The sequence below is a fragment of the Atractosteus spatula genome, chromosome 1 (assembly GCF_055471065.1).
Source record: "Atractosteus spatula isolate fAtrSpa1 chromosome 1, fAtrSpa1.hap1, whole genome shotgun sequence".
NCBI lineage: Eukaryota > Metazoa > Chordata > Actinopteri > Semionotiformes > Lepisosteidae > Atractosteus > Atractosteus spatula.
In genome coordinates, this window is record NC_142706.1 from 13,131,620 (window position 1) to 13,158,841 (window position 27,222).

The 27,222-nt window shown below is 38.4% G+C and overlaps 1 protein-coding gene across 2 annotated transcripts in view; it reads left to right on the forward strand.

Moving 5' to 3' along the window:
* Positions 1-27,222, forward strand: part of tspan5a (tetraspanin 5a) — a 52,964-nt gene that overhangs the window by 15,217 nt on the left and 10,525 nt on the right. For both annotated transcript variants that reach the window (XM_088917983.1, XM_088917991.1), the window contains exons 2-4: positions 17,568-17,618; positions 22,647-22,793; positions 26,462-26,632. In XM_088917983.1, the coding sequence (XP_088774109.1) occupies positions 17,568-17,618; positions 22,647-22,793; positions 26,462-26,632 (369 nt within the window). The remainder of the gene's footprint in view (positions 1-17,567; positions 17,619-22,646; positions 22,794-26,461; positions 26,633-27,222) is intronic.

The following is a 27,222-nucleotide window of genomic DNA, read 5'->3' on the forward strand; positions in this document are numbered from 1 at the left end:
TTTGAATCCAGACTTTCCCTTTTGCTGCCTGTAGTAATGAGTACTAAATGGAGCTGTAAAATCATTGCCTGACCTCCACTAGTCTGGCCAATTCTAACTGACCAAAATCTATGTGACCTTCAGTTACCCTACCCTATGTCGATGCAGGGTTACTTTAGTGAGACCAGGCGACTTTAATTAGTAATTCTAAGTTGGGGCATAAAAGCGAAGAATAATTCCTATATCTGAATTTCTTTTAGAAATAATGGGTTTATTGAAATAGTGTGCTTCTTAAAAATCAATTCCATTCTGATATTAAGTGACTTGGTTCTGTGTGTTGTTTTATAAATGAATATCAGAAGGCGTGCCCTCGTCGCCATGGTTTGTCTGACCTGCAGTTTCCGTGAAGTCCATTTTCTCTTTTCTGTTTTGTTGGTTTGAGGCATGGCAGCGTAGAGAGTAGCCCTGAACTAGTACCCCCTCAAAAGTGCGGTAGTTTAAACAAGCATGTTTGTTCGGTTTCCGTTAGGAGAAGAAAGATTGCTTTTCTGGAGACGCGTTATTGCCAGACCTTCTGCTGATGGGCTCTCTCGTTTCCATCTCACGGGCAAATAATGTAAGACTGTCTGTAATAAAGCGCAGTCTCTGTCCTCAATAACGATGTCAATGCCAAGTTACCATGTTGTTCAGTCTGGAATGCTTCCCTGACTCGTTTCCCAGCGCTCACAGAGTGGTAGACACACATCTGTGCTGCACTGAGCTCGGAAGAAGGTAGGCAAGCGTGTGGGACCCTGACAACACATTTCTACTCAATATTACTTTTTGTCATGGGGCTGAGGGATAGAGATAATAAGTGAACTCACAGAACCATGGCGAGAGACGATTTCCGTGATCGTTAACATATTCAATATTCAACATCAGCAGCAGCCTTTACTAAGAAATATCAATTAACATATGACTATCTGTTTGGGAAATGCTGTTTTGGGGTACTGCTGCTGCAGTTTGTAAAATGGGATTATCTCTACAGTAAAAAAGACGTCATTCGTTGTTAGCGTTCTTATTTTGACAGGATAATGCCCACAGTTCCATGACTCACGGTAGTAGGCATGCATACAGGTCACACTTTAGTGTAGGATTCTGATACGTCAGTCTGTAAATAACCTATTAACGTGTGATTAACGATGTTAAAAACCAATGTAAAGTGTAATTAAATACACCTAACTGTAGTGTTAGAAAGAGGAGTTTTGGCTCATTTTATGGTTAGGTTTACAAATGGTTAAGGTTTTAAATACTAACATGCAATTCATCTGCAGTAGAGGTTGGAATATACCGAATTTACATCTCTCTACAATCATGCTTTATTAATATATCCCAAATCTAAAATGTTTCTTCACACCATTTGAAACCCCTAAATATGGATGAAGTAATATACAGTTGTACAGTATGCAAAAGTTTGGGCACCCCTGGCCAAATTACATGCTTGGGTGATTTTCTAAGTGAAAAGAAGTTAACATAACCTCTGCAGCGAACAAACTTAAACTTGACATAGTTCTGCAAATTTTAATACACAGTTGCTATTTATTTGCTGAATTTAACAGATTGGAAAAAATAAAACAGTAAATGGGGCATGTGCAAAAGTTTGGGTACCCTTCCATTCGATTCACTAGTGTTATTTTTTTGTAAGGTCTCAGAACTTAATTGACTCGTTAGGCCTAAATCTAAGTCAGGCGATGACCATTCCAGAGCCTCATAAATTCTCTGACTCTTCGAACTTCTCAGGCTTTTGTGCTTACACTCAACAACCATGGGCTCCTCTAAGCAGCTGACTGAGGATCAGAAAATAAAGATAATTGACTCTTACAAAGCAGGGGAAGGCTGTAAAAAGATATCTAAATTCTTCCTGCTTGCAATTTCCACTGTCTGAAATGTCATTAAGAAATGGAAGTTAAGGGGAACTGTAAAAGTCAAGACGAGATTTAGAAGACAAAGAAAAATCTCTGATAGAACTGCTTGTAGACTGGTCAGGAATGCAAAGCTAAACCTCCAAATATCACTGCAGAGGACCTGCAGGAAGGTTTAGCTGGCACGGGAGTAGTGGTGCACCGGTCCACTGTGCAGCGTTGCTTGCACAAACATGATCTGTATGGAAGAGTCATCAGAAGGAAACCTTACCTTTGATCTCATCACAAAAGTCGACGTCTGAAGTATGCAACACAACACTTAGATAAGCCAGAGGCGTTTTGGAACCAAGTGCTGTGGTCTGATGAAGTAAAAATTGAACTCTTTGGCTACAATCACCGAAGGTATGTTTGGAGAAAAAAAGGAGGACCAGTTGAAGAAAAGAACACCTTGCCAACTGTTAATGCAAGGGGGTGGATCAATTATGCTTTGGGCTTGTGTGACAGCCAGTGGCACAGGAAATATTGTGCGGGTTTCTACTAAATATCAACAAATCCTGGAAGCTAATATCCCACAGTGAAGAAACTAAAGCTGAAAAGAGGTTGGATCTTACACCAAGACAATGATCCAAAACATACCTCAAAATCAACCATGAACTACTTCAAGAAATGAAAGATTAAGGTTTTGGATTGGCTTTCACAGTCCCCAGACTTGAATATTATTGAAAATCTGGGGGTAGATCTCAAACATGCAGTGCATGCAAGACGACCCAAATATATTTCTGAACTAGAAGCGTTCTGCAAGGAAGAGTGGGGAAAAAATTCCTAAAGCAAGAATAGAAAGACTGTTAGCTGGCTACAAGAAACGTTTGGAGGCTGTGATTTCTGCCAAAGGGTGTGTTACTAAGTACTGACTTATTGGGTGCCCAAACTTTTACACATGCCACATTTACTGTTTTATTTTTTCCAATCTGTTAAATTTAGCAAATAGTAACTGTGCATTGAAATTTGCAGAAATATGTCCAGTTTAAGTTTGTTCGCTGCAGAGGTTGTGTTAACTTCTTTTCACTTAGAAAATCAACAAAGTATGTAATTTGGCCAGGGGTGCCCAAACTTTTGCATACAACTGTACTGATTAATAGCACTTGCGCTAATGCACAGCACTGTATAAGTCTTCTGGAAGCAGTGAAACCTCTGTGTTTGAATCAGGAAATATAAAGGGGAGTACTTTTACAGCTTTTAATTGCTGGAGGATTCCTATCCAGCCTGTGGCACAGCAGGGAAGCATGTCTGATGAGTTGTGATTTGCTTTCTTTTACTTCCCCGGTGCACAGTCTCACACAGATGAGTGTGTTTTCTGTACTGAGGTGTCATTAGGGTCTTGTTAAGTAGATCCTGTTAAATAAATATGCACATCCTGGAAGCCAGTGTTTGCCTTTTGTACTGATTGGCAGGTCCGACACCTGACAGGGACAGGAATGTCATTCTTTTCATGGCTGTGGAGGAATATTGTTTATGGCACATACATCTCATCAGAGCAAATTAGTTTGCGATCTCAAAACGGCTTATCACAGTAATAAAACTACAATGTGTAACACATAGCATTTCCTCCATTTTTCAAAGAAATGATTTGGAATCGCCTTGATTTTTGCTCATATACCCACTCGATTGCAACCTGCCAGAGGGCCCCTCTTCAAAAATGACACTTTCACCTACTTGGGAGCTCCTGCTCTTTTTTTAACATGACCAACTGCTAAGCCATTCATAATGTGAAAAGCCTGGCTGGAGAGTTAAGGCCGGCTGGGAAACTCCCACATCCCACTGTAGGTTATTTGATTCTTGAAGTTATAAGTCTTGCATTTGGTGATTTCACCTGGACCTCCATCCTTCTATTTTTGTTAGTTTCAGATTGACCGAACGCACGCTAGTGGTTCACACTTCAGAGAATCTCCAATCACATTGTGAAACAGTGAGCTCAGACTCATCTGCATGTTTCGAATTTCAGTATGAAGGGAAATGAGTAAGAGCATTTGTCAGGCTCTTGGCCTGAGCTGTTCTTATGGAAGGGATATAGGGAGAGAGGGGAGTACTAATATCAGAAAGAAGAGAAGCCTAGATGATGTTATCTTCTTCTCACAAACATAAAAGCATAAAGAAAGGTTACAAATGAAAAAAAGGCTCTTTGTCCCATTTAGTTTGGTAGTCACTAATTGATCCAGGGATTTCAAACATTAAAGAAACTGGTTTATTAGTTTCAATGATATGGCTGAGAAACGTGTTCCATACTCCCACAACTCTTTGAGTAAAAAAAAACAACATTCCTCTTGTTCTCAAATTTAAATGTACTGCCAAATTTCTTTATATTACCTGAAGGAAAAGAAAAAAAAACACTGCACCTTGTGTGTATGCACATGAATTTACCCAGTATCACTGTGAATATTTAAAGTGAATATTTTAAATTAAAACCTGAATGCTCAGACTGAAGGTGAATGATTTTGTAAGGCACTGTACCAACCCTCTGACCGCAAAATGAAAAGAAACAATAAAAAGAATACTTTATCCCCTATATGGAGCCTGTTCTAAATTGATCACATTGTTTTGAAAAAAGGAAACACGTTTCCAGTGCTTCAAAATTAAAAGGAAATGTTTTAATTGCCCTTTAAGCATTATTGACCCTGAAAGATGCGTTTTTATTTTTTCCACCAGTTTTGTTAAAGAAAAAGAAATCGTTCATAACCTTTAATAAACATTGTATAGTGGATAGTAGTTTTTCTTTTGGGATTTGATGTTTAACATGAAATACACTTAAATACCTTAAACGTCCATACAACTGGATTTTTCGGACGACTGTACATGTGTTTGAGGGATTGTGTGTTATTTCATAATCAGAAACTGGAACCAGATTCCAGATGTGTATTGTATTCATTGAACTGCCTGTAAATCTCTTGGCAAGCTAAAAACCACCACAGTTCCCCTCGGAGTCCACCAGACCTTTATAATGGATGAGGGAAAATGTACAGAAATGCTGACATATATAGTCGTAGCCAACTTGTGAGATTGTTAGCATGTCATGTTTTCAAAAATAATTGAGCAGGAATGAATTTTCATTTAGAGGAATCATATTTCAAATAATATTTGTATTAAAAGGGCAGCATAGTGCCACAGGCATTAGCATTTGTTCTGGGGTCCTGGGTTCAATTCTTCAGGTACTGTCTGTGTGGTGTTTGTATGTAAGAGTTTTCTCAGCATACTCCAGTTTCCTCCCACAGCCGAAAGACATGCTGTTAGGTTAATTGGGCCTGGTGGGAGTGTCCATTATTGAGCTTCCTCAGACAACTCTTCTCCTAGTAATCCATCACATATGAAAAAGGTGGTGTTACTAGTAAGATTTTAGTGTTTGAATAGTGTCTAGAATTTCTTGATGGATGTACAAAGATCAAGAAATGATAAAGTCAACGCTAAGCTGAAAATAGTTATCACAACTTCCTTTTCACTTAAAAGGAACTAGAAGCACAATTTCCCCGTAGCCTGAAAGCCCAATTAAAAAAATAAATAAAACCGATTCAGTGTTACCAGAAAACCTCCAGAAAGAGACTCTCTAGGTTTTCTTGAAGAAAAGCACCATCGTATGTTGCCACCTGTAGTGTTGTTTTGCTGTGAAATTACATTTTTCAATGTAAGGTGTAAAATTTACTAAAAAATGTTGGCCAGACATGACCTTTTTGCTAGTTGTACAATGTCTAGTAATCTGTTTTGTTATTGCATCTAAGAATATAAGGTTACAAAAAGTAAGGTATTTTTACCTTTTTGGTAGTTAATAGTTAATTTATCCAAGAAATTCATACATCCTTTTCTTAAAAGAATCCAGGGTATCGGCTTCAATAACATGGCTGAGTAGCTTGTTCTATACTCCCCCCACCCTTTGCATAAAGAAGGGCCTCCTGTTTTCAGTTTTAAATGCTCTTCCACATTGCTTCCACTTCTGTCCTCTCATTTGTGTTTTACTGTTTATTCTGAAGAAGAATTTTGAATACCTGGAGCAGATCCCCTCATATGTTCCTCCGTTCAGAACTTAAAAGGTTCAGCTCCTTCAGCAAAGATGTGTCCAATATTCTACAGTTCCTGGTAGTACATTGTGCAATGTTAACATAAGAACCAATTACTTTAATTCTACACTTTTAACTATGTATCCTGTCATTTACTTAACCTAAGTCTTGTTCATAGGTATCCTTTTCAAGCTTAGTTTTGGTCTTTTTTATAGATAGGTTTTTCTACCTGTACTTAAATACATTAAATGTCATTGGCCAGGAGTTTGTCTAATGTTGAATTTTATGTAAAACCTTTTAAATGTCACTTTCTACTTCTGTTGTGTTTGATAATCATCGTTTTTTGCTGTTGTCTGCAAGTATGAGTAGTTTACTAACTATACATTACATTATATTGCTATAAATTAGGCAAAACAGTGGTCGTAGTACAGATCCCTGAGATACTCCTCTAATTACATCACCCCAGTTTGGCCTTTTGATTGTTGAAGAACACCAGTGTTTCTCGTTCATGCACAGCTAGTTTTCCAAGAGCTGGCTCTGTCTGAGGTGAGACATATTGTACAAATATGAAAATAAGAGATGAGTCTAAGAGGCATAAACTGCAAAAAGGCTGTGAGTGTATTGCAGAGCCCTGTGATGCTTGATAAGCAGATGTTATTCACAATTATATTGCAACACAAGGCAAAAGCTACTTTAGTACTTCACTATATTCTCATTATAATTGCATGCAATTGTAAAATAGATTTTTGTTCTGCTGCAGAGCACCATGGGCATAATGACCTACCTTTAATTTGAATATCCATATGGGATACATTTCAAAGACAAAAATATGACCAGTTTTTCATTGCAGTGTGCACTGACACAGCAGATTTGGTTTTGCAGAATTTCTTCTGCGCCTGGAAAAGTACATGACCTGTACTTCAACTTTGAGAATAGCGTGGCTGTTGAAACTTCTGTGTTGCCTGTGTGCGGCCGGTATTTGAGAATCTTGTGCTGGGCTTCCTTAATGAGAGAGGAAGCGAATGCCGTTGTCCTTCCTGTCAAGTCTGGGTGTTTTCCAGTCCAGTATACACACGTAGGTGGTCAGTCCTCTAACTGAATATAAAACAGATGGCACTAGAGAGAAAGGCAATTCTCTGTGACGAGGATAGTTGCTTCCTTCATGAAGAACTCCAAAACAATGCATGGAAACAAAAGCCATTAGTGAGGGGGAAAAAAAAGGCGGAAAGCCAGGAAATCATATCAGCGGTCGCTGATTGTCTGAGAATTGCAGTTCTTTGGAGGCCTTTGAAAATGACATCATGCTGAGGGTTTTTATGATAAAACGTTATGAACATTTGACAATAAAGAGCACAAACAGAGTCTTTTAAACAGGTCTGAGCTCCATCACACATCACTTTTCCTCCTCTAATCCAAATAACCTTCTGAGCATCTTGCGATTCTAGAAAGATCTTTTTGTCTTGGGTTCAGTAACATTGCTTGTTCTTTAAAGCTTTACTGTGAGTATTTTATGGCTTCACCCCCTCTTCCACTTAATAAATCACCTCAACCGTAGTGATTATATATCTTTTATGGATACGATGAAAATAAATATGGTACCTGTCAAATTGTCTCGTGGTCTGTTGCAAGGAATAGAGAAGTTCACATTTTCTCTTTACTGCTGTTTTTGTTAGGGCCACATTTCTCCCAAATTTGCTGTTTTTGTGTGACATTGCGTCTGTTAAGGAATATCAGATTCCAGTGAGAAAGTGTTTTTAGGAGTGTTTATTGAGGAGTTGGAAAGTGTTTTTGACTGAACCTGCTTGGATGAGGGCCAACTATTTGACTGTAGTGAGGACCCCCATACAGACTGACAAGGATTAGATGAGGATTTTCTGCAGAGGTGGAGATGGTGTAGAGGAGGGAGACAGAAGGGCGAATGAATAGAAGAGAGAGTGGCTCACTGTGGGTATTTTAGATGTTTTGGTGAAGTGATGTCATGGAGATTTCTGAGTCAGAGCAGCAGAGATGAGGACATCCTTGGTTACTGTCCCTCCTAAACTCATACTAAAACATGCCTACTAAACATCATCGAGGTGAAGTAAACGCATAACCATCCCTTCAGAATGTATGTAATAAACTCGGTTAAGATTTTTATCAAGATAGATAAGGTAAAGATAAAAATATTAATTTAGAATTAATTAGAACCGATTTAGAATTGGTTGAACTCTTTCAACCAACGGTGTGGCCTTTAAAAACCATCACACTCTGTCTCTTTTCTGTGTGGACAACCAGTGAGATAGAACCATAGGTTTTTCGATATATTACCTCACAAGTGGACACCCACTTTCTCCCAAATGCAACAGCTGGTATACTTTTATCTCACGTTACACATTTCGGATCTCTAACCAAGAGCACATGATACGTTTCATGGTGTTATGCAGAATGATGTGTTGCATGTTGAAAAAAAATAATGCCAGCCCCAAAGGTATTATAAAACATTGTAAAGTACTGTAGTTGAATATCATGCCACACATTCCTTTCTCAATTACTCCCATAAGATTCTGAGTTTAGACAGAAAGAATAATGTGTGGAAGTGCCCTGGGCCAAAACGAAAAATAAATTACTTTCTATTTAAGAACAAAGCTCAAATTCTGTCTTAAGCTGCAAGTGTATTTTTCCATAAGTGAATATAGATTTGTTTTTACAAAAACGTAACCGTAATGGTAAACATGCAGCTTAACATTTTAGATATTCACAAAGTACTTTCTTTGTTCATTTGTGAAACTGGGAGCTTCTGATTAATTGATAACTTTCATCCCATTTGTTGACAGGCTGTTTTGGCAGCCTGTCCTGGTGTGATTGCTCTTTGAAAGAAATGCTAACATACACTGTACAGAGCAGCATCCATGTAATGCTTAATTTGAGAAGATGCTTAGAAAGTTAGTGATATAAATGGCACAAAACGCAGAACTCTCCTAATGGGAGAAGACTCGTGTTTACGTATATGCGCAAAAACAGAAGTCTGGACGTCAGTTTCAGTATAAAAAATGCTCAATGTTTGGTTACATCCTCTGGAGTACCCTACTAACAGAGGTGCTACAAATTAGAAATATTTCATTTAAAATATGAGAAAGTTTATTAAACATGTGCAGTGGGCATTCGCTAAAAGCACAAAGTTAGATTGCTTATTCTTTAAATCTCATTTATTAAAAAGAAATGGGGCAATGCAGCCAATATAAAAGTAACAGAATTGAGTTCTTGTAAATCTGATGTTCCTAATTACATTTTAGATGCCAGAATAATAATAGGTGAATAACGTAATATAGTGCCCAACGTTTAGAGAAATAGCAGTTTCTATGGTATGTTATTTGTGTTAATGATTTTTAAAATAATTTCATTAGTCTCTGGGGGTCCATTTTAATAAAGAATTAGATTGCATACATTACATTAACAACATATCCAGCTACTGTGCCTATCTAGATAGTTTTATGGTGTTTATTTAAAGTATTTTGTCTAACAAACATTATTTTGCATCATGAAAATATAAAACCTGAAAATATTTCAGGGTACGTAGGGTAAATTGCTCTACAGAAGGTAATGATTTATTCTGTTGTTCAGTCTTCAGCTGGTACTTGGAATTCACTGCTGTTTTGCAGAAAAGACTTTGAAAATGCTATCAAAGAGTTATCTTAATGACTTCTTGGTACATTCCCTAAAGAATTCTGCACATTCGTGTTTGTACTATAGCAAAGCTTGGAGCAGATAGCTAGCTTTTTAAATGCAGAGCAGAATCGACTTGGCTTGCTCAGCTGTGCTTTCCTACCCACCTCTGTCTTTAATGCTTAATGAATAGGATACCATAATCATTCAATGCAGGCATCTGACCCAGGGGAACCATGAATAACTAAAATTTCACAATAACTTAAAGGACTATGTATGCCTTGGGAGAAACAGGAATAGAACTACAGAACATTAGGATTGCGATTAATTCTTTAACTTTTTTGCAGAGTATAAAAGTACATTGAAAGATACTTTGTCACTTGAGCGTTCATACTCACTTGTCTGTTTAGGTAAGATTGCTTCAATACAAGGCAAGTACCAGCAAAACATGGACGTTTCAGTCAAGCAATAGATCTGTTTGTTAAATCCTGCCCGTATTTGCTCTGAAAGCAAGCATTTGAGGGAACGTCATAAAAAATGCACCTCATTTTAATTGCGTGATCATTTTTGCTGTAATCATACATGATTCATACTAGCTCGGGTGGGTAGATGCGTCAGCATGCATAGGCTGCAAAGGAACAAGTAATAGGTTTAGTCCATGCTGGAAAGAGAAGAAAGAAAACACAACGTTTTGGCTGTGGAGCCTTCTTCGGGTGTGGTTCATACTATGCTAAACAGACAGAAACTGGGAGTTTTGCAAATTAGTCCAGGTACAGTACTTGTATGTCACTCCAGAGATACAGTACCAGAAAGACCTTTTTTTTTCCTGTCCAACCAGAAATTACATTTAGAAATTTATAGGACCTTAACCCATATTGCATATGTTTGTGTCACAACTTTTTATGAAATTGACCAAAGAATTATTGTTTTTGGTTTATACTTTTATTCCTGAGTTGTATCCAATGGTGGTTCAGTGATGGAAGAGGAAATCTGAAGTATGAACTTCTGAGGTGATTAGTGACTTAAGTTTAGCTCTTTAATGGTGTTTATTGAGCTCTTTGATAAAGGATAGTGCATATTTGGTTTCGATTAATGGATTATACGATTCTGCATTGTGACAGGTATAATTTTATCACATGGCTTTTTCACTAGTATGCTAGTAATTTCATTTGGAGGTTAAATGAAGGCAGTTAGCTGAAGCTTTGTTTCTGATAAATTATACTCTGCAATGCACAGTAGTAAGACTCTAAAGCTATGATGTGGAATTTGTTTAAAATCTACTCTGAGTGACGCTGGCACCTAAATTCAGCCTTGTTAATAAACTAGTTTATTATTAGCGAAACAATATATTTGAATAAGACAAATAGTGTAAGGTAAAACCTCCATTTTTACTGTTAACAACAATCCGTAGGCCATATTTCGTACAAAATCAGGATTAGTAATTTACATATTTCATCCGTTTTCTGTCATTAGTTCACAACCTGTTAGAGTCACGCTAATCTGTCGAACTCATCACAGTGACTCTTTCATTAACTTAAAGTCAGCTGCAACGTGCTAAATTCACACTCTTTCCTATGGCCTGTCCAATTTATGTAGGTAGCTGCGTCAGCATGTGTAGGCTGCAAAGGAACAAGAAATAGGTTCATTCCATGCTGAAAAGAGAAGAAAAGAAACACAACGTTTCAGCTGTGGAGCCTGAAGAAGCCCGAGGAAGGTTGTGTCTCTTTTCTTTTCAGCATGGAATAAACTTTTACATGTTCCTGTCCAGTTTAATGAGCATCTCCTACTGACAAAGGGCGAACAACTGAAAGTTCACCTCTTAAAACTGGTAAATGCGGGTGGAGAGGCTGAGTTCATATTCACCTGCTCTTCTAAAACAAATCAATAGTTGCTTTAGTCAAAGTCTAGTCCCAGAGGTGCACGGTTTCTCACAAGCTCTAATATTTTCTTGGTTTCATTCAGTCTGAGCCCCGAAGTATATGAGTGAAAACAAGTACTTGTTTAATTGATCCTGTTTTTCCCGGTTTTTAAATTGGTGGTAATGTACTGCACAGTGCCTGTATACCCTGGTAGACTGTGACCTCTAAAGCAGCAAAGCTATGCAACAGTAGTCATTGCTCAGCGTGACGGCAGGCGGCCTCCCTTTGGGTATTTTATTTTTCTGAGTCAGAGTCTGAAGATGGGAGCACTCGACAAGTCTGCCTTTCCACTCCACCAGGTTGACACGTCCCTTGTTCCTGTTCGTCTCAGTGACTGCTGTGCTTTATTTTTCCCTTTTTTGAGTTTGGGCGTCCTTCGGCATATTGTTACAGCTCTTCACACGCCTCTTGCTAGGAGATGGATTGGAGGACACAAAGGATCGGGATGAAAACTGACAGAGCCTTATTGCACATTCTATGGTCCTCTCTAAAGTGAGGCCTCTTTAATTTTTCATATGTTTTTCACTCGCAGTTTGCTCTCAGTCCCAGCTTCCTGGTGACTGGCAGAAAAGGTGCTCTTCGCTATTGCAGAAAGCACTTCATTCTTCAGGACATCTTTGCATCTCAAGTGTGTTGCGGCCGTAATACAAGACACTAACACATGACACAAAACAAAACCACAGGCCTGCTGGATATACATAGTAGCCTTCATGACTTTCATTGAAGCTTATGTCAAAACAAAACAAAAACTTTCAGCAGTTTGTTTTCCTAGGATTGTGTAGACAAATATACAAAAAGATGATTTTCCTTCTCACTGTGTAGTCCCATAACCAGAACTAATCACACCAGACGCACTCTACTCTTGAGCAAGGGATGGTCTTTTTCTTTCATTTACAGTCACTATCTATAAATGACCAATTTCCATTCCAGTGTGGGCATTTTTTTGTGATAGTCAGTACTGCCTGTGAATAAGCTGTGGAATTTACCGATCCTCAAAACTAAACATTTAAAGAATTTTTAAAATTAAGAATTTCCAAACCACTCTCTTTTGGCTCATTCGATTACACATCTGCTGTAAACATACTGAGAAATTGATTAAAAACAACTTGCAATAATAAAACCTTAATAGAGCTGAAGTGCTGGAAGCTGAATAGGACCCTTATGAAGTCTCACTTTTCTCCCCCATTCCCTCTGGTAAGCATTTTAGGAGCATAAAGGCACGAACATCCAGATTCAGAGATTCTTCCCACAAACTGTGAGATTACTGAACTCTACCCCTACCACTGGCTCATGCTTATATGTTTTTTTTTCTGTCTTTTGTCTGACTTTAAAAAAAAAAATTGCGTGTTATTTAACTTGTTGTTGCTGCTGCTGTTCTGTGTTTATGTTTTTGGTGGTTCCTTTAATGTGGTTGTATAGAAGCATTTTATTGGCAAATAAACTGAACTGAATTTAGCTTAAGAATTGTCCAGTAGGTAAAAGTAATAAATTAATGCTCAGAATTAGTTGTTCAGAAATGAGATAATTGATTATTCCCCAAGCAGTAGATTGATTCCTTCACAAAAAAAACAGTCACTGTAAATGACTTAATTAAGTGTTCCTCCAAACCACTGAGAGTGACTAAATATGTATCTTCTAGGGTTATTTGTATAAGAATGCCATTAAATCTTATTTGTAATTATAGATAGCTTGAGTGGAGCCTCCCATTAGAGTAATTGAAAACTACAGGTGTTGAGAAGAAATTTCTGGGCCTACTTCAGTAGAAGCACATATTCTCATTCCCTGACTGTCGGATACATACATTTTTTAGCAGACACTTATTCAAGGCGAGAACTGTAGAGGCCTGGAGTTTACTTTCTGATGGATTGTGGTCGCTAGTAGCCAGATTATCCAAGGATCTCAACCAGCTGTTTTCTTGAAAGATGCAAGGATATCAGCTCCAACAACATACAGTAGATGAGTCATTTCTTCCAGACTTCCACAACCCTTGTGCAAAGAAGTGCCTCCCAATCTCCTCTCTTTTTTAAACCCTGAAACGGTTTAACTGTACTGAACTGAGTAATCACTGGAGATGTTACGGGATGATTCATATTTCTTAAAATGTTCGAAAATGTTACTAATGCTATTAATTTGCAATGCAGTTGCATTTGATTGACAATGATTTTTTATTAAGTATTACAAAGCAAATGATACATTTAGTTGGCCGGCCAGTGCTTTCTAAAGTAAGGGTAGTTCTGTAACTAGAACCGACTGTAGGGAAGAGAGGCACCACAGCCTCTTCACTCATGGGGAGAGGCTTCAGAGTAGCCAGTCTGTGCCGTCCAGATTCGTTGTATAAAATAAACCAAACTTAAGACCGTTAGATTAAAAATGAGAGGAGCCATTCAGCCAGTCTGGCCCTTTAATTAGTGATTGTCTGATTGATCCAAGGGTCTCATCCAGCTGTTTCTTGAAAGAAGTCAGGGTATCAGCTTCAGCCACTGGTTGGGCAGCTTGTTCCAGCCTCCCACCATCCTTTGGGTAAAGAAGTGCCTTTCTCCATTTTAAGTGCACTTCTGGGTAGTTTTCCCTTGCGTGCTCTGGTTCGTGATTGTGTGGCTGATTCGTAGTCGCGAACATGATTCATAGATTCTGTTTCTGAGGAACAGGAAGATGCTCTAGTGGTCTGCTTGAGAAGGTGCTGTTAATGTACAGTATGTATCAAAGCTATGGTTACAATAATTGTTTTATTTTGTCTGCGTCAAGTAGATTCCTGTGTTCCAATATCAGTGCAGTGTGTTTGAAATGAAAAAAGTTCATGTTTAGGTTTTCATATCATGAGCGGTTGTATAGCAGCAGTTATAACAACCTGAAAAAGCTATTATTCTAATTACACCAGTTCAGTACTACAAAGGTTGGTTCACTTGTAAATATTTATGCACCTCTAAGCCCCTTTATGCGTAGTAGTACTCTTAACAGTGTTTTGATTTCTTTCCAGAAACCTTTCTTTTGGTTTTGATGAGAGGCAGTGTAAGTAAGTAAGCGAGCTTTTGTTGCTTTGATGAAGTATGGAGCCCAGGGCGCCTAAAACAAATTAGAAATCGAACTGTGGCTGTATTCTCTCTCCCCCCCCAGCAACTGTGGTTATGGAAACTATTGCTTTTGTGACTTCATTTTACACTCCTCTACTTCAGTGGCCTTTTCTTTAACATCATTTTAAATGGGATTTTTGTCCAGTATATTTGACGGCTTGAGAGGTGAAGTGTTTAGGACTCTAGTCTGGGGACCCCTGGTGGTCAGTGAAATTAACTCGGGGATTATTCAGAGAAGAATAATGTCACGTGGTATCAGATTTAAAGGGGAACTGCAGTTCCAAATTCTCAGACTGGCCACCCCACCGCCCTGTAGGTTCATGGCAGCACGGACACTGCTGTGCTCCGCAGATATGTTTATTGTAGTAATCAAAGAAAATTTCACATAACTGCAGGTGTGTATATTACAAATATTAAGTATAGAGTACAGTTTATGTCTTCATTGTGCTTCCAAAGGTAATGGAGTGTAAAAAAACAGACGGTTTGTGGTGGGCAGCGAGATGTTTGGAAATTGACAAAAGGTCTGAGCATTTTAAGAGGCTGAGCACTGCTGATTCACAGATTTATCCACCCACCCACCCTTTCAAAAATACCCTTTCTGTGGAATCTGAACTTCATCTTTTTAAGAGGCTTCGCTTTAATATTTGGCAGCTCTAAATGGCCTTAGCCAAGGTAATGATACAGTTAATGGGATATCTAATGCCTAGACATCCTAATGCCAAGGATCAGGGGATGCAGAGGTGTAGTGTAAAACAAGCATTTGTGCTCAGTCCTGTAGTTACAGTTTATATACCGTAGTTTGATGTTAGTCCCCCACCATGAGCAATTCTGTTTTTTTAGTTTTAGTTCAATTTCAGTATAGGAGATCTAATAATTTAACATTTTTTAACATTTTGTTGCTGCGGCATTTCATTAGGCACCAGTTAACATGATCAATACCACACAACTATTACTTTAATTAGGCTTAGCCTACATTCCCTTAATATCCGCAGTATTTTAAGAGGAGGTGTATGCCATTGCGCTTGAACTGGGTTTGCAGCTGTTTCTCAGGGTGGAGCTCACTAAGCCATCTCACTCTGGGATCACATTGCTGTGTTTGCTGGGACAGGCAGTCAGCATATAAACTGCTAATACCCGCTCTGAGGACATCACTTAATTTTGAGTAGGCTGCCGTTTTGAAATATGAATTACATTACCCCTACCCTGGAGTCCCTGCACTGGCTTCCTGTCAGGTATCGTGTCGACTTTCGAAATCCTCATGCTCTCTTACTGTATAGGGCTCGGCATGGCTTGGAACCTCATCTTGTCTGAGCTGCTATTGTCCTACTCCCTGCCTTGCAGCTTCTCTAATTCTGGTCTCCTGCCCGTCCCCAAACCCGTCTACACTCTGTGGGTGACAGGGCCTTCTCCTGCCATGCCCCAGAGCTCTGGAACTCTATCCCGAAGGACATCAGCTCTTTCAAATCCGGACGCAAAACCTTCTTTTTTAGAAGGGCTTTTATTTAACTGGGTTCTGTGTCTGCCCCTTTGCCTCCCTACTGTATTCCAAACCCTCATTGTAACTATAATTCTCTTTATATCTCTATCTGCTGTCTCCTCTTATTGTCTATTTTTTAATTTTTTCTGCTATATAAACTACGGTTTATTCTTCTTCTTATTTTAATCATACTACCAGTTAGTACCCAAGTGCAGTGAAAATGTGTGAACAGTCTCGTTATTTCTTGCACCTCAGAGAGTGTATCACTCAAATATCTAAGCACGTATTCTGTAGTGCTCACCTTGCCATCAGCTGGCAAGAAGTGTAAACTGCTGACATATTCTGTTTCTCACAGTAAATCAGGTTATTCATCTAAATGAGAAACCTGCTGCTTAATGAGGTTCCTCAGTAAGATTATTTTTTAACCAAAATGAAAAGAGCTGCAGTTAATTTCAGAAGGGGTAAAGTCTTAGGAAATCTCTGTAATTTGTGACCTTTTTAAAATGTACACATTCAGCAGTTCAGTAGTTAAAACCTGATGAACAGTCCTCATCTGATAACCCCAGTAACTTTAGATTTTGGTTATACAATATATGAGTCATCAGTCTTTTAACTGAATATTTAATTGAACTCCCAGTTTATTTTGTAGCACACGCGTCTGAAGAATTCCTAAACACTTAACAGATGGAGGCTCATTTCATATTCTTGGTTTCAATCCCCCACCAAATAAAATAATAAAACGGCACATTTTATTCTCCTTATCATTCACAATTACAGGCACTTTAAAATTTCCATCTGTGTAGCACCTGAAAACAATTTTAAATTACATTTCGGGCATGGAATTTGTAAAGTACAGTAACTGAGAGTGCAGCTCAACCTCTGTAAAAGGATTAACAGCCCCTGCTTTATAGTGTGATATATGGTGTTTTACCTTTTTCAGAAATGATCTTTTTCTCACCAAGATCTACAGTACAATAGGATATGAACAACTGTATGTACAGTATTGAGACAATCTCATGAGTTGTACAGTGAATTTTTGTTCCAAACATATCTGAAAAGTGAAACACGGGGGAAGGTGATTTGTGCTGTGTTAGGAACATATTGCTTTATCTATTTATCCTCTGTTCCATTGCTTGTTAAATATCAATTTTTTATTGCAAAAGATAATAATTTCTACAACAGCACCTTATTCCTGCGTGAACTAATTGGAGTTTGTTTTGTGAACCAAAGGACCTAAAATATTTTCCATGCATAGGACTGAGTATTGTTGTAAGTACTGTACTTGGCTGCGTCCAATTTCTTCACTTTGCTTGTGCAGGAAGAGAATGAAACAACTTAAAAAATGCCAATGTGTGTGTTACACTGACCAGTCTGTCGGCCTGTACGATGACAGTATGATTCCAGAATACATGGTTTTCTGAGACAGAAATGAAAGATGGGAAAATTCCAACAAAGAAAAGAATTCATAATTGTTTTTTTGTGACTTATCAACTGCAGAACAGTAACACCAATTTCCCTTTTTCTTCTCTTGGCAGTTGCTTGGTGTAGCCTTCCTGGGAATTGGGCTCTGGGCATGGAATGAAAAGGTAATTCTGTTGTTACCTGTGTCTAGATCCAAGGCTGTCTGGGAATGCTATTGTAGGCCAGTCGTTCTCAGTCCTGTCCCTGGAGGAACACTGCATCTTCTGGTCTTCATTCCAGCTGCAGCTTTTTATCTCCTGTGCTAATTGTTGCCTTAACTTATCTACTTGCTTGTTTATACTTTTAGCTTGTTTCTTTGGCCACTCCTGAGTCCACATTTCAAGGGTGCTGTTTCTAACAAGTTCAGCGCACAGACCTTTACGCAGGCTTTCATCAACCTGCTTGCTATGATTTCTCATATTGATGATTAATCAGCACTTATTAGGTGATTATTAACCTGTAGCTCTTAGCAGTTCATCAGTGATGAGCAGACACGGGTGGGAATGACAATGTATCAGACAAGCCCGCACGATATGGCCATTTGGTTTTTTCTTTTGCCAGGGTCACATTGTCTACATTTCAGGTGTCACCAGCAAGGCTGGCACCAATACCATTTACCTTTTAAGAGCTGAAAGCAAATTTAAAAATACGCCCCAAGTAGAAAACTGAAATCGATTAGCCTGTGATTAAGAAGAGGCAATTAACTCCTGTTCCTCCAGGACCAGAACTGGGAACTAATGTACCTCTGAGTGCAGTATGTGTTTTAAATAGAAAAAAACCCACCAAAACAGGTCTTCTGCCAGTATTGTGTTTAAGTATTTGTATGTGTTCATTACTAAAAATAAATGTCTATAGACATACAACCTCACTCAAGGTTGATTAATACTTATTAAGTGAAGTACAGATTTTTTCAACTACATTCATTTGTCCCTGATTCCTCTTGTAAGATTAAGAGAAGCATCATTCATCACTTATCCTGGCAAGTGGTATTTCAGATTGAGTCACTCCACTACTTTCTAGATCTAGGTGTGTCTTCAACCTCAGCACTAAGACAACAGCTTCCACAGGACACGAGCTACATGCTGACCTTATACAGCCAGTGTGTGGCCAGTCCCTCAGTAATGGAGCCCAAAGCAGACTTTACTACCTCATTCTAGTCACAGCTTTTAATAGCAATTGACACGAACGGCATAAAATAACTAATTGTGGTTGATGGAAACCTCGTTTGTAATCATTTCTAGGTTCTAAATTTATATGCGCTTTGTTGTTTACAGATGTTCAAGCTACAAAGAGAAAATAGTATCTGTCTTTAAAGCCAGTCCATCACAGACACATTGTCCGCCTCCTCTCCTTCCTTCACAATGCACAGTAAAAATGCTGGCATCTTTCTAATTGTCCTCCTGTTTTATCTTGAGGCTGAGATTAATCCCCAAAGAGCCTTTTACTGTCTACTAATGAAAAGTCTCTGCATTCAAGGCCTGAGTGTGCCAGCCGGTTAAACCACTCAGGACGATTTACAGACTGACATCAGCTTGAGGTTTATACAAGCAGGAGAAGAGAACTATAAGTCAGTTACAGACCTTATAGTTCTGAAATGTTTATAATAGATATACACATGGAGTGAAATCTTCTACTTGCATTTTTTAATTGATTTTGTCCAATTAAGGCAGTAAGTGTTCAGTTTACTACATAAGAACTAAATTGGGTTGAAAGTCTACCACACAGCAGCACTCCTGGGACCAGGACTGGACACCCCTAGTGCAGTCTGTGTTAACTGCATCATTCCTCCAGTCCATACTACTGTACAACCCCTGTAGGCACTGTGGGTGTGGGTAATGGCTGACAGCTCAAACAGAGCATATTTCTCACAAGATCTATCCCTCTTTTACTGCTGAAAATTGTAGTGGTGATCCAAGATATTAAACAAAATTTACAAAACCTAAAAACATGTTTACCTTATTTTATAATGATCAAGAATTTATGCTGGTAAAAATCCAAGAATTGAAATAGCCTAATGTTATTTTGTATTGTAATGAAAAGAAATTTCTCTCATTTGGGTATTTGATTTGCGGTAGTAGTGACTGCAAAGATGAAAGATCCTCTTCCCTTTTGCTACACCCAGTGTGAATATCTGTTGTGTCATCTGTTGTGTACACATCTGCGTGCCACTCACTGTCGCTTTGGAAGGAAACACAGACGTGCACGATTCCTTGCACAGCTCTCCAGCTGGTGGAGGAGTGAGGCACCTTTTACAAACCGCAAATAACAACAAACCCGATCAGATGCAAGTTCTCAACAGATTCTGAAGAAAATGTTCTTAACTGCCTCTCTGAAGCAGAAGGATTTACAGAGTTGAGAGAAGTGCCCAGCCCAACATCCTGTACTGTACTGTAAGGGAGTACCAGCATATGTGCTTTCACACAGGCTGTCAAAATTGATGCCATAACTACTTTTACAAAGTCGTTGGATGAGATTTTCAGTTCAGTTAGCTACCATCTTAGATAGAAGCACTTATGGCTTTGTAGTTTGCAAACTGTATGTTCTTAATATCTTAGAAATAATCACAATTATCTACGTTTTGCAAAACAAATAGTGGGGAAAAACATTTACACTCGGTTCAAAATTAGCTTTGTCTCTCCCCTAATATTTGACAGAACTTCAGCTTTAGCAGGGGATCATCTTTGCAATTTCACATGTACTGTATATGGCAAACAGTATACTGAGACAGGGAGCTGGGGGACAGACACCTCAGAGGATTGGATTCATTGTAACCTGGGGCACATTTCAGAGCTATTCCAATAGAGGACAAACAAGCTACCTCATTTTTAAACACTGGAGGGAATAAAAAGCAAACCTGAAACATCCTTGACATAGTTATGTGAATGGATAAACATCTAATGGTTGCTTTTCTAAAGAACACAAATGAAAATTTCTTAATATTTTAAGGTGTCAATGTGTGAAAATGTCTCTTTTGTGGGAAAATATAAAAAACAAGTCTCTGCTGTACTTATTCAAAAATGAATCTTGGAGTGTATCCCTGCTTTAAGTTATATAAGTTAACATTATAAACAAACTTTTGTGTTGTATTCCAACTGAGTTGAGCATGATACAAGAGTAATGAGAGAGTTAGAAACTATACAGTATAAGATTCACAATATAAGGATTAAAAAATTGCAATATATTCAAATGTTTGATTGTAAGATGTTTAAATAATTTAAACAAAACGGAGATTGCTTTCCTTTAGGTTTGTAATCTCTGTGAAGATGATATGATATACTGTAAAATAAATCATTGGTCACTAAAATGCTCTTGACACATTCTGAAACAGAAAGTCTCAGAATTAATTAGTGTACATGAAAAACAGTGGCACAGTCTACTGGAGAACAAAGGTTTTTTGTAAAAACAAACAACAAACATCTGTCAGACCAAAAAAAAAACAACATATGAAACATATGAGCCGCTGCTCCCCCTCAACAAAATGTTTTGGGATCGAAAAAAATATTTGAGTTGCAGCTTGAGAGTCGTTAGTGTTTGACTTGATTTAAGACCCCCTTAACCAGAAGCAGACAAATCTTTGAGTTTAAAACAAGGGCAGGAAAGCTTAAGTTACTGTCAGACACGGACTGCCAAGCCTACACTGGAAAACATTAGGCAGTTTATTTTGAATATAAACAGAGGTTAATTTTCAGATGAACTTTCTTTTCTTTTCTGTAGCAGCTCTGCCGCTCAGATGGTTTGTTTTGGCTTAACTAAACAATCCTGCTTTTTCAAAATGCTATACAGTACTTGTCAATTTAAGAGGAATAAAAAGGGATTCGAGACAGTTTGTTCAAATAGCAACCTGGCTCCAACTTTTTAAAATACAGCCTGGACTTGGTTAACATTTGATCTTTTTTTTTTTTTGCCTGGAAGCTGAGTGAAAACAATCAATAAAATAAAACCGATGGAGATTTTCTGATATTCAACATAAAGAATGTAAAAGTACATCTTCATTCAAGAGTCGTGGAATAGAAAGAGAGGTGCGATCTCCTAGATTCTATTACAAGAGCTACAGAAGTGCTAGCAAGCCTAATTTAATTCATTGTAGCCTTTATTTGATTAAAGCTAGATATCAAATTTTAATTGGCACACGTAAGGAGGCTGGAAAAGGGCTTCACATTAGAGGAAGTGGAGTGGCAGAAATTGAAAGCAAACTTTGATCAGAAATAAATCTGATGAAACCAAAATGTGATCCATGAAAGATGTGATTAAGTTCAAATCTGATAAACTACTGTATGTACGCTATATTGGAGACCCCTTCAATCCAGAGAGAGAGAAACTCTTTTATTGAAACTCAGGAGAAATGTAGGATATGTAGGAAGGTAGGTAAAATCCCTTTTCCAGGCCATAAAGGCCCATGGGAAGTGGGTGGCAAGGGCAACCATTTTTCTCAACCATCCGACACTGGAGGTGGAGGTGATGTGGTCAGCATCACACTCCGGCTGGCCTGTTAACCCTGGAAGGATTAACCCCTGGTGCTCATTTGGAAAGCAGGCTGAGTGGACCTGGACAAAATTCTCACCTGAATAATGAATAAGTAAAACAATGAATATTAGTGAATAAATAATAGTACAATTATTTACATTTCAGTCTTTGCATTTCTTGTCATACTCTGTTAAATTCTGGAATTCAGTTTTGACTTATTTGGAAATGCGTACTGTATCTGCTTTTGAGAAGGATCGCCTGTCCATTTTGTTAGGAGCACTGTGACCAGTTACATATTAACAATAACAAAACACAGCTGGTGAAGAGTTACAGTGATCTTCAGCTCTTAGTTTGTTTTGTGCTGTCTGTTCTTGCAAATTTTTAACTGAAGTGCCCCCAAAAGGTGAATGTTCAATGTTTCTAGTTTCTTTAACAGCTCAATTGGGCTTCATATATGTCACGAAGAAAGGGAGTAAACTTCCTTTTAAAAGGAATTTCTGATATTCCAACATTGCAGTTTTCATTTTTGTGGTTGATTTAAAATACTGTATGTGGCAATCCATTCTAGACATTCTCGTCTCTGCTGAATAAAAGTGTTTTACGATTTAATTGTCACAAGAATCTGTATTTCAACATTAGAGCATAGAAAATAGGCCTGCAGTCAATAACTTGGTGTCTGTTTTCCATAGGGTGTGCTGTCCAACATATCCTCCATCACAGACCTGGGGGGGTTCGACCCTGTGTGGCTCTTCCTGGTGGTCGGGGGGGTGATGTTCATCCTGGGATTTGCTGGCTGCATAGGGGCTCTGAGGGAAAACACCTTCCTCCTGAAGTTTGTAAGTCCTTCTCACAGCACCACTGCCCCTCTCTCCTTGTCTTGTCCAGGACTAAGCTTTTGTACTGCAATAACGAAAGCTTTTTTCCAGCAGTGCAACAGCACACCAGCAGTAAAGTTAAATGTCTCTGAGATGGTCATAGGAAACTGTTAGACGAGAAGAAAGAGAAACGACTGATCGCTCATTGTCAAGGCTGAAATTGACAAAACGCCTCAGGCTGAGTGAAGGAACGGTTTGATGTTAGATACCAGCTTTGAAGATGCAGAAGTGTTAAAGGTGTCGGAAGCTCTTGTGGGATTCTGCCCCATTTCCTCTGTAGAACCTCTTCAAGCATGTGCGTGTTCACTGGTCTTTGAGCCCTACACGTAATTCATCATCGCAGGTCATGTCACAGATGTTCACTGGGGCTCAGGTTGGGAAAACAGAGCTTTCAAAGTGTACCTATCATGTTATCTTCTTGAAAGAAAGCTGGGGTTACATGAGCCAGGGTGCTTTATGGGATGTGTGTTGTTCTGCTGGAATGTTGTCACGTCAGGATGAGCCCCCAGGAAGGGCAGGTAGTGAAATCGCAGGACTTGGCCATACAGTCTGGCTGCCGACCATCGATACAGGTGGAGATCTAGAGCTGTTAAATACAACAATTAGCACCCTGTCCTGCGTGTCTGCATCACAGTTGCTGATGACCATGATTCATTGCAAGAGAAAACTTGGTTCTGTCTGAGATGTTGCTCCAATATGCTGATAGCATGAAGGCAGTGCTCTCTTGAAAAGTGGGACTTTATAGTTCATTCCTTATTTTTCTTTCTTAACTGATGCTCATTACATTTAACAGTATGTACTTGAAGGGGGTTGTGCAAGTACATTGACGATTGCAATGCAATTGAGTTCCTACAACTTAAAATGACAAGTGAGGAAATGTATATTCCTGAATGCTGTAGTCCTAACGTTGTGTATATGGCTACAGTCAAACAGACACGGATTGTTTTTTTTTCTGTTAGCTTGAATTAAATTTTATTAATCTACTGTTGATTTCTAGAAGTCTCACTGTATGTGTAAAGGCAACACAAAATATTTGATCAGCTTACTTTCAAGGCTGCTTGTGATCTTTAAGACGCTTTTATGTTATGTTTCCAGAAACCATCAAGTAATGCAAATAAATTAATTAATAAGGGAAACTAATTAAAACAACAGTCTTGCCATATTGGCCTGGAAGGGTAAAGTTGATTTCATTATATAACATTCAGAAAATGATTGGGAAATGTGTAAATGATTCATCTGAATGGTTAGCTAAAGAGTTTCCTGGAAGCTTTTTTTAGTTTACAAACATCAGTGAGATTGCAGATATTCATGTTCATGTACTTATTTTTTGTGTTTTGTATTAACATATGCATGAATTGAGATCAAACTTGCATGTTTTATGTAAACAGAACCCTATTAACCTCTGAGATTCAAAGACGTTTGAAATCTACAATTTGAATCTTTAAACAATATTACAGTCTGGTATCAGTCCTTCTTATCTTTTGTAGAACATTATTGTATGAATAAATTGGGAATTATTTTTACTCTATATTTTTTGAAGATATTTTGATGGCTTTCAGTGCTTGCAGCTGCAACACGTTAAAAACATTGTATTGGGAAGAGTTTAGTGCAGGAAAAAATCCCAGGAATGGTATTAAGTCCACATGAGAAAATAAATAGTTTAATGCAGGAGTTTGAAGAATGTTCAACAGATATAAGATGTGGTTTCGAACCACAATTTTTTTCCTATGAATTTCTTTGAATTGAGATTAGAAAAACTAATGAGCTGGGATCCTTCAAAAAATAAATGAGGTGCTGGATTGCTTGGATGATCAGATGTGAGGAATCTCTAACAGGCTGAGAATATTTGCTGTTTATGCAACTGTCTTTTATCCTTGTTCCTTTTGATGCAACAGTAGAATTGGCAGACAGTAAGTAGGCTGCACCTATTCAAACAGCTTGAAATCGTCTTAAGAATGGACTTGACTGACCATATTTAAAGAGAAAAGCACATCACTTCAGAATGTGATGTACCCACTCACAAATGATGGTACAGTATAGTGTTTTGACTGCTTTACTACGTTTTTCACTGTCTTTATGTTTATAGAATATAAAGTGTACAGATGTTGGACATTGATTAAATGATTTTGTCATCATTTTGATTAGTCGATTATTCATTGCTGACCACGACACATTAAAATGATTGGACCAGCAGAGCACCTCATTAGGGAGAGCTGACTGGACATGCGAAAAGGTGATTTAACCTGCTGAACGTAAAGCCTAGTGGAAATCAAGAAAGCAGAAAACAGTAAGGAGCCCGTTTAACAGCTGAATAACACCTTTATGTCAACTGTATTGTTGGAAGTTGTTGGAAGTCAATCCGGGGTATTCACAGTCAGCAATTTCTAAGATGACATGGCTTTGCAGTCAAGCGCAGTCCATCACTGATGGGCCACAGTCTGGGGGGTCATGAGTCACGTCAACAAGATTGATGGGGAGGTCCAAGTGTCCTGGAATATTGGCAACTGGTTACATAGTTCTACATCAATCAATCAAGTCCTGGGGTTGGTGGGTCAATTAACCAACCAACCAAGCAATCAATCAAAAAGTCAATCAATCAACCACAGAGTCTCATTTACTGCCATTTGTACAGATCATTCCTCTGTGAGGACATTCCAGCAGGCCGTCGTGATTCATGCTTCTTTGGTAACAATGTCTCTTTTGTCAGATGAGAATGCATCAGTAGTTCCATGGACGGTTCATTTGTGGTTTTCACTGAGATGGCAGGCATGCCTATACTGTAGCTCAAAGATGAGTGAACAGCACATGCTGGTCCTGACTGTGGACAACATCTCACCAGCCCTGATGGGATCGACATCTGTAATCTGGTGCAAAGTATAGTCTACAGCTTGTATTGCTTCCAGCACTGGCCACACATACAACTGGCCTGTAACTTTCACAGTGGACGTTCTATTGACCAGTCCTGTCGCTGACAAATGCTGATCACCATAATGAATTTACATGTCATGTCTGTCATATCAAGTGGAACAGCTTGTGGACATGGAACTGGTTTATTCCGAGCTGAAAAGAAAAGAGACACAAAGTTTTAATTGTGGGGACTTCTTCAGGAGCCTTCTTTTCTTTTCAGCATGGAATAAACCTTTACCTGTTCCTTTGCAGCCTATACATGCTGATGCAGCTCCCTACTTGAACTGTTATATTAAATGTCAACTTGCTTCAAAAATCATAATTTGCCTGACAATAACGTTGTACATTTATTTCGGTTATAAGCAACAAGGTTTTTTTGATTGCTCAATATACTGTATGATGCATATACATTTTTCTCTTTTGTTTTGGTAAGTGGCCTGTATTTTTATTTACATGTATACTATCCTAAGGTTGTAATTTTCATGTGCATCAATTTGCTGTGACTTTTTGTCTGTGTGTTGGTATCTGTTAACAAAATTGGAAGCCAGAGTGTTAAGATCCTTCAAGAATCTTTCAGCTTTGCTCCTGGCCTTAGCTATGACTTTTGTGGCCTTAATTAAGATGAAATATTTTATATAACAAAATGTCATTTTTGGTTGTAATTGAAAGGTGTTCAGTGATTTTTTTTTTTACCTTTGTGAAAAAACAAACTTTTGTTTCAGTTTTCTGTGTTCCTGGGGGTGATTTTCTTCTTGGAGCTGACTGCAGGAGTTCTGGCCTTCGTCTTCAAAGACTGGATCAAAGATCAGCTCAACTTCTTCATCAACAACAACATCAGGGCCTACCGGGACGACATTGACCTCCAGAACCTGATCGACTTCACCCAGGAATACGTAAGGGCAGCACCTTTGTCTTTATTCAGCAGTTTGTTTATTGTGAAATCACAGATCATTAACAATCCCTCCCATGTGCCGTCAGAAATTAAATATTATACAGTGCAGGAGAGACAGAGGCAGCACTCCACTCCCTTTTTGCTAATTCTGTATGCTAGGGAGTAGGCAACTAAAAGAGTTGTTGTCAACGTCTGCTCTTTCAGCTTAGTCCTTACTAATCCAGTTTCAGTAGCCTACAAAAGTATCCTTACCCTAAATGAACTCTTAACTACACTCTGCAGTAAGTCCTCGTGCTTATTCTAGTCTCATTGGAGCCTTGTTTAAAAACATTGGCAGATTATGCCTTACCAAAGAAAGATGCAGTTGTACATCAGACTCAATATTCATGGATTAAAATGCAAATAAAACATTTATGCAGTAAGTGTAAATATATATAGTAAATTCACAATTTGCAAATTTATTCCCACCTCGTTGAAAGGTGTTGAAAACAGAGGATTACATGGACTTAACTTCTAAATCTCATAGCTTCACAAAACCTCAGGATGTTTATGGAAGCTTCTGGAAGTTATCTTGTATAACACAGAAGTAAA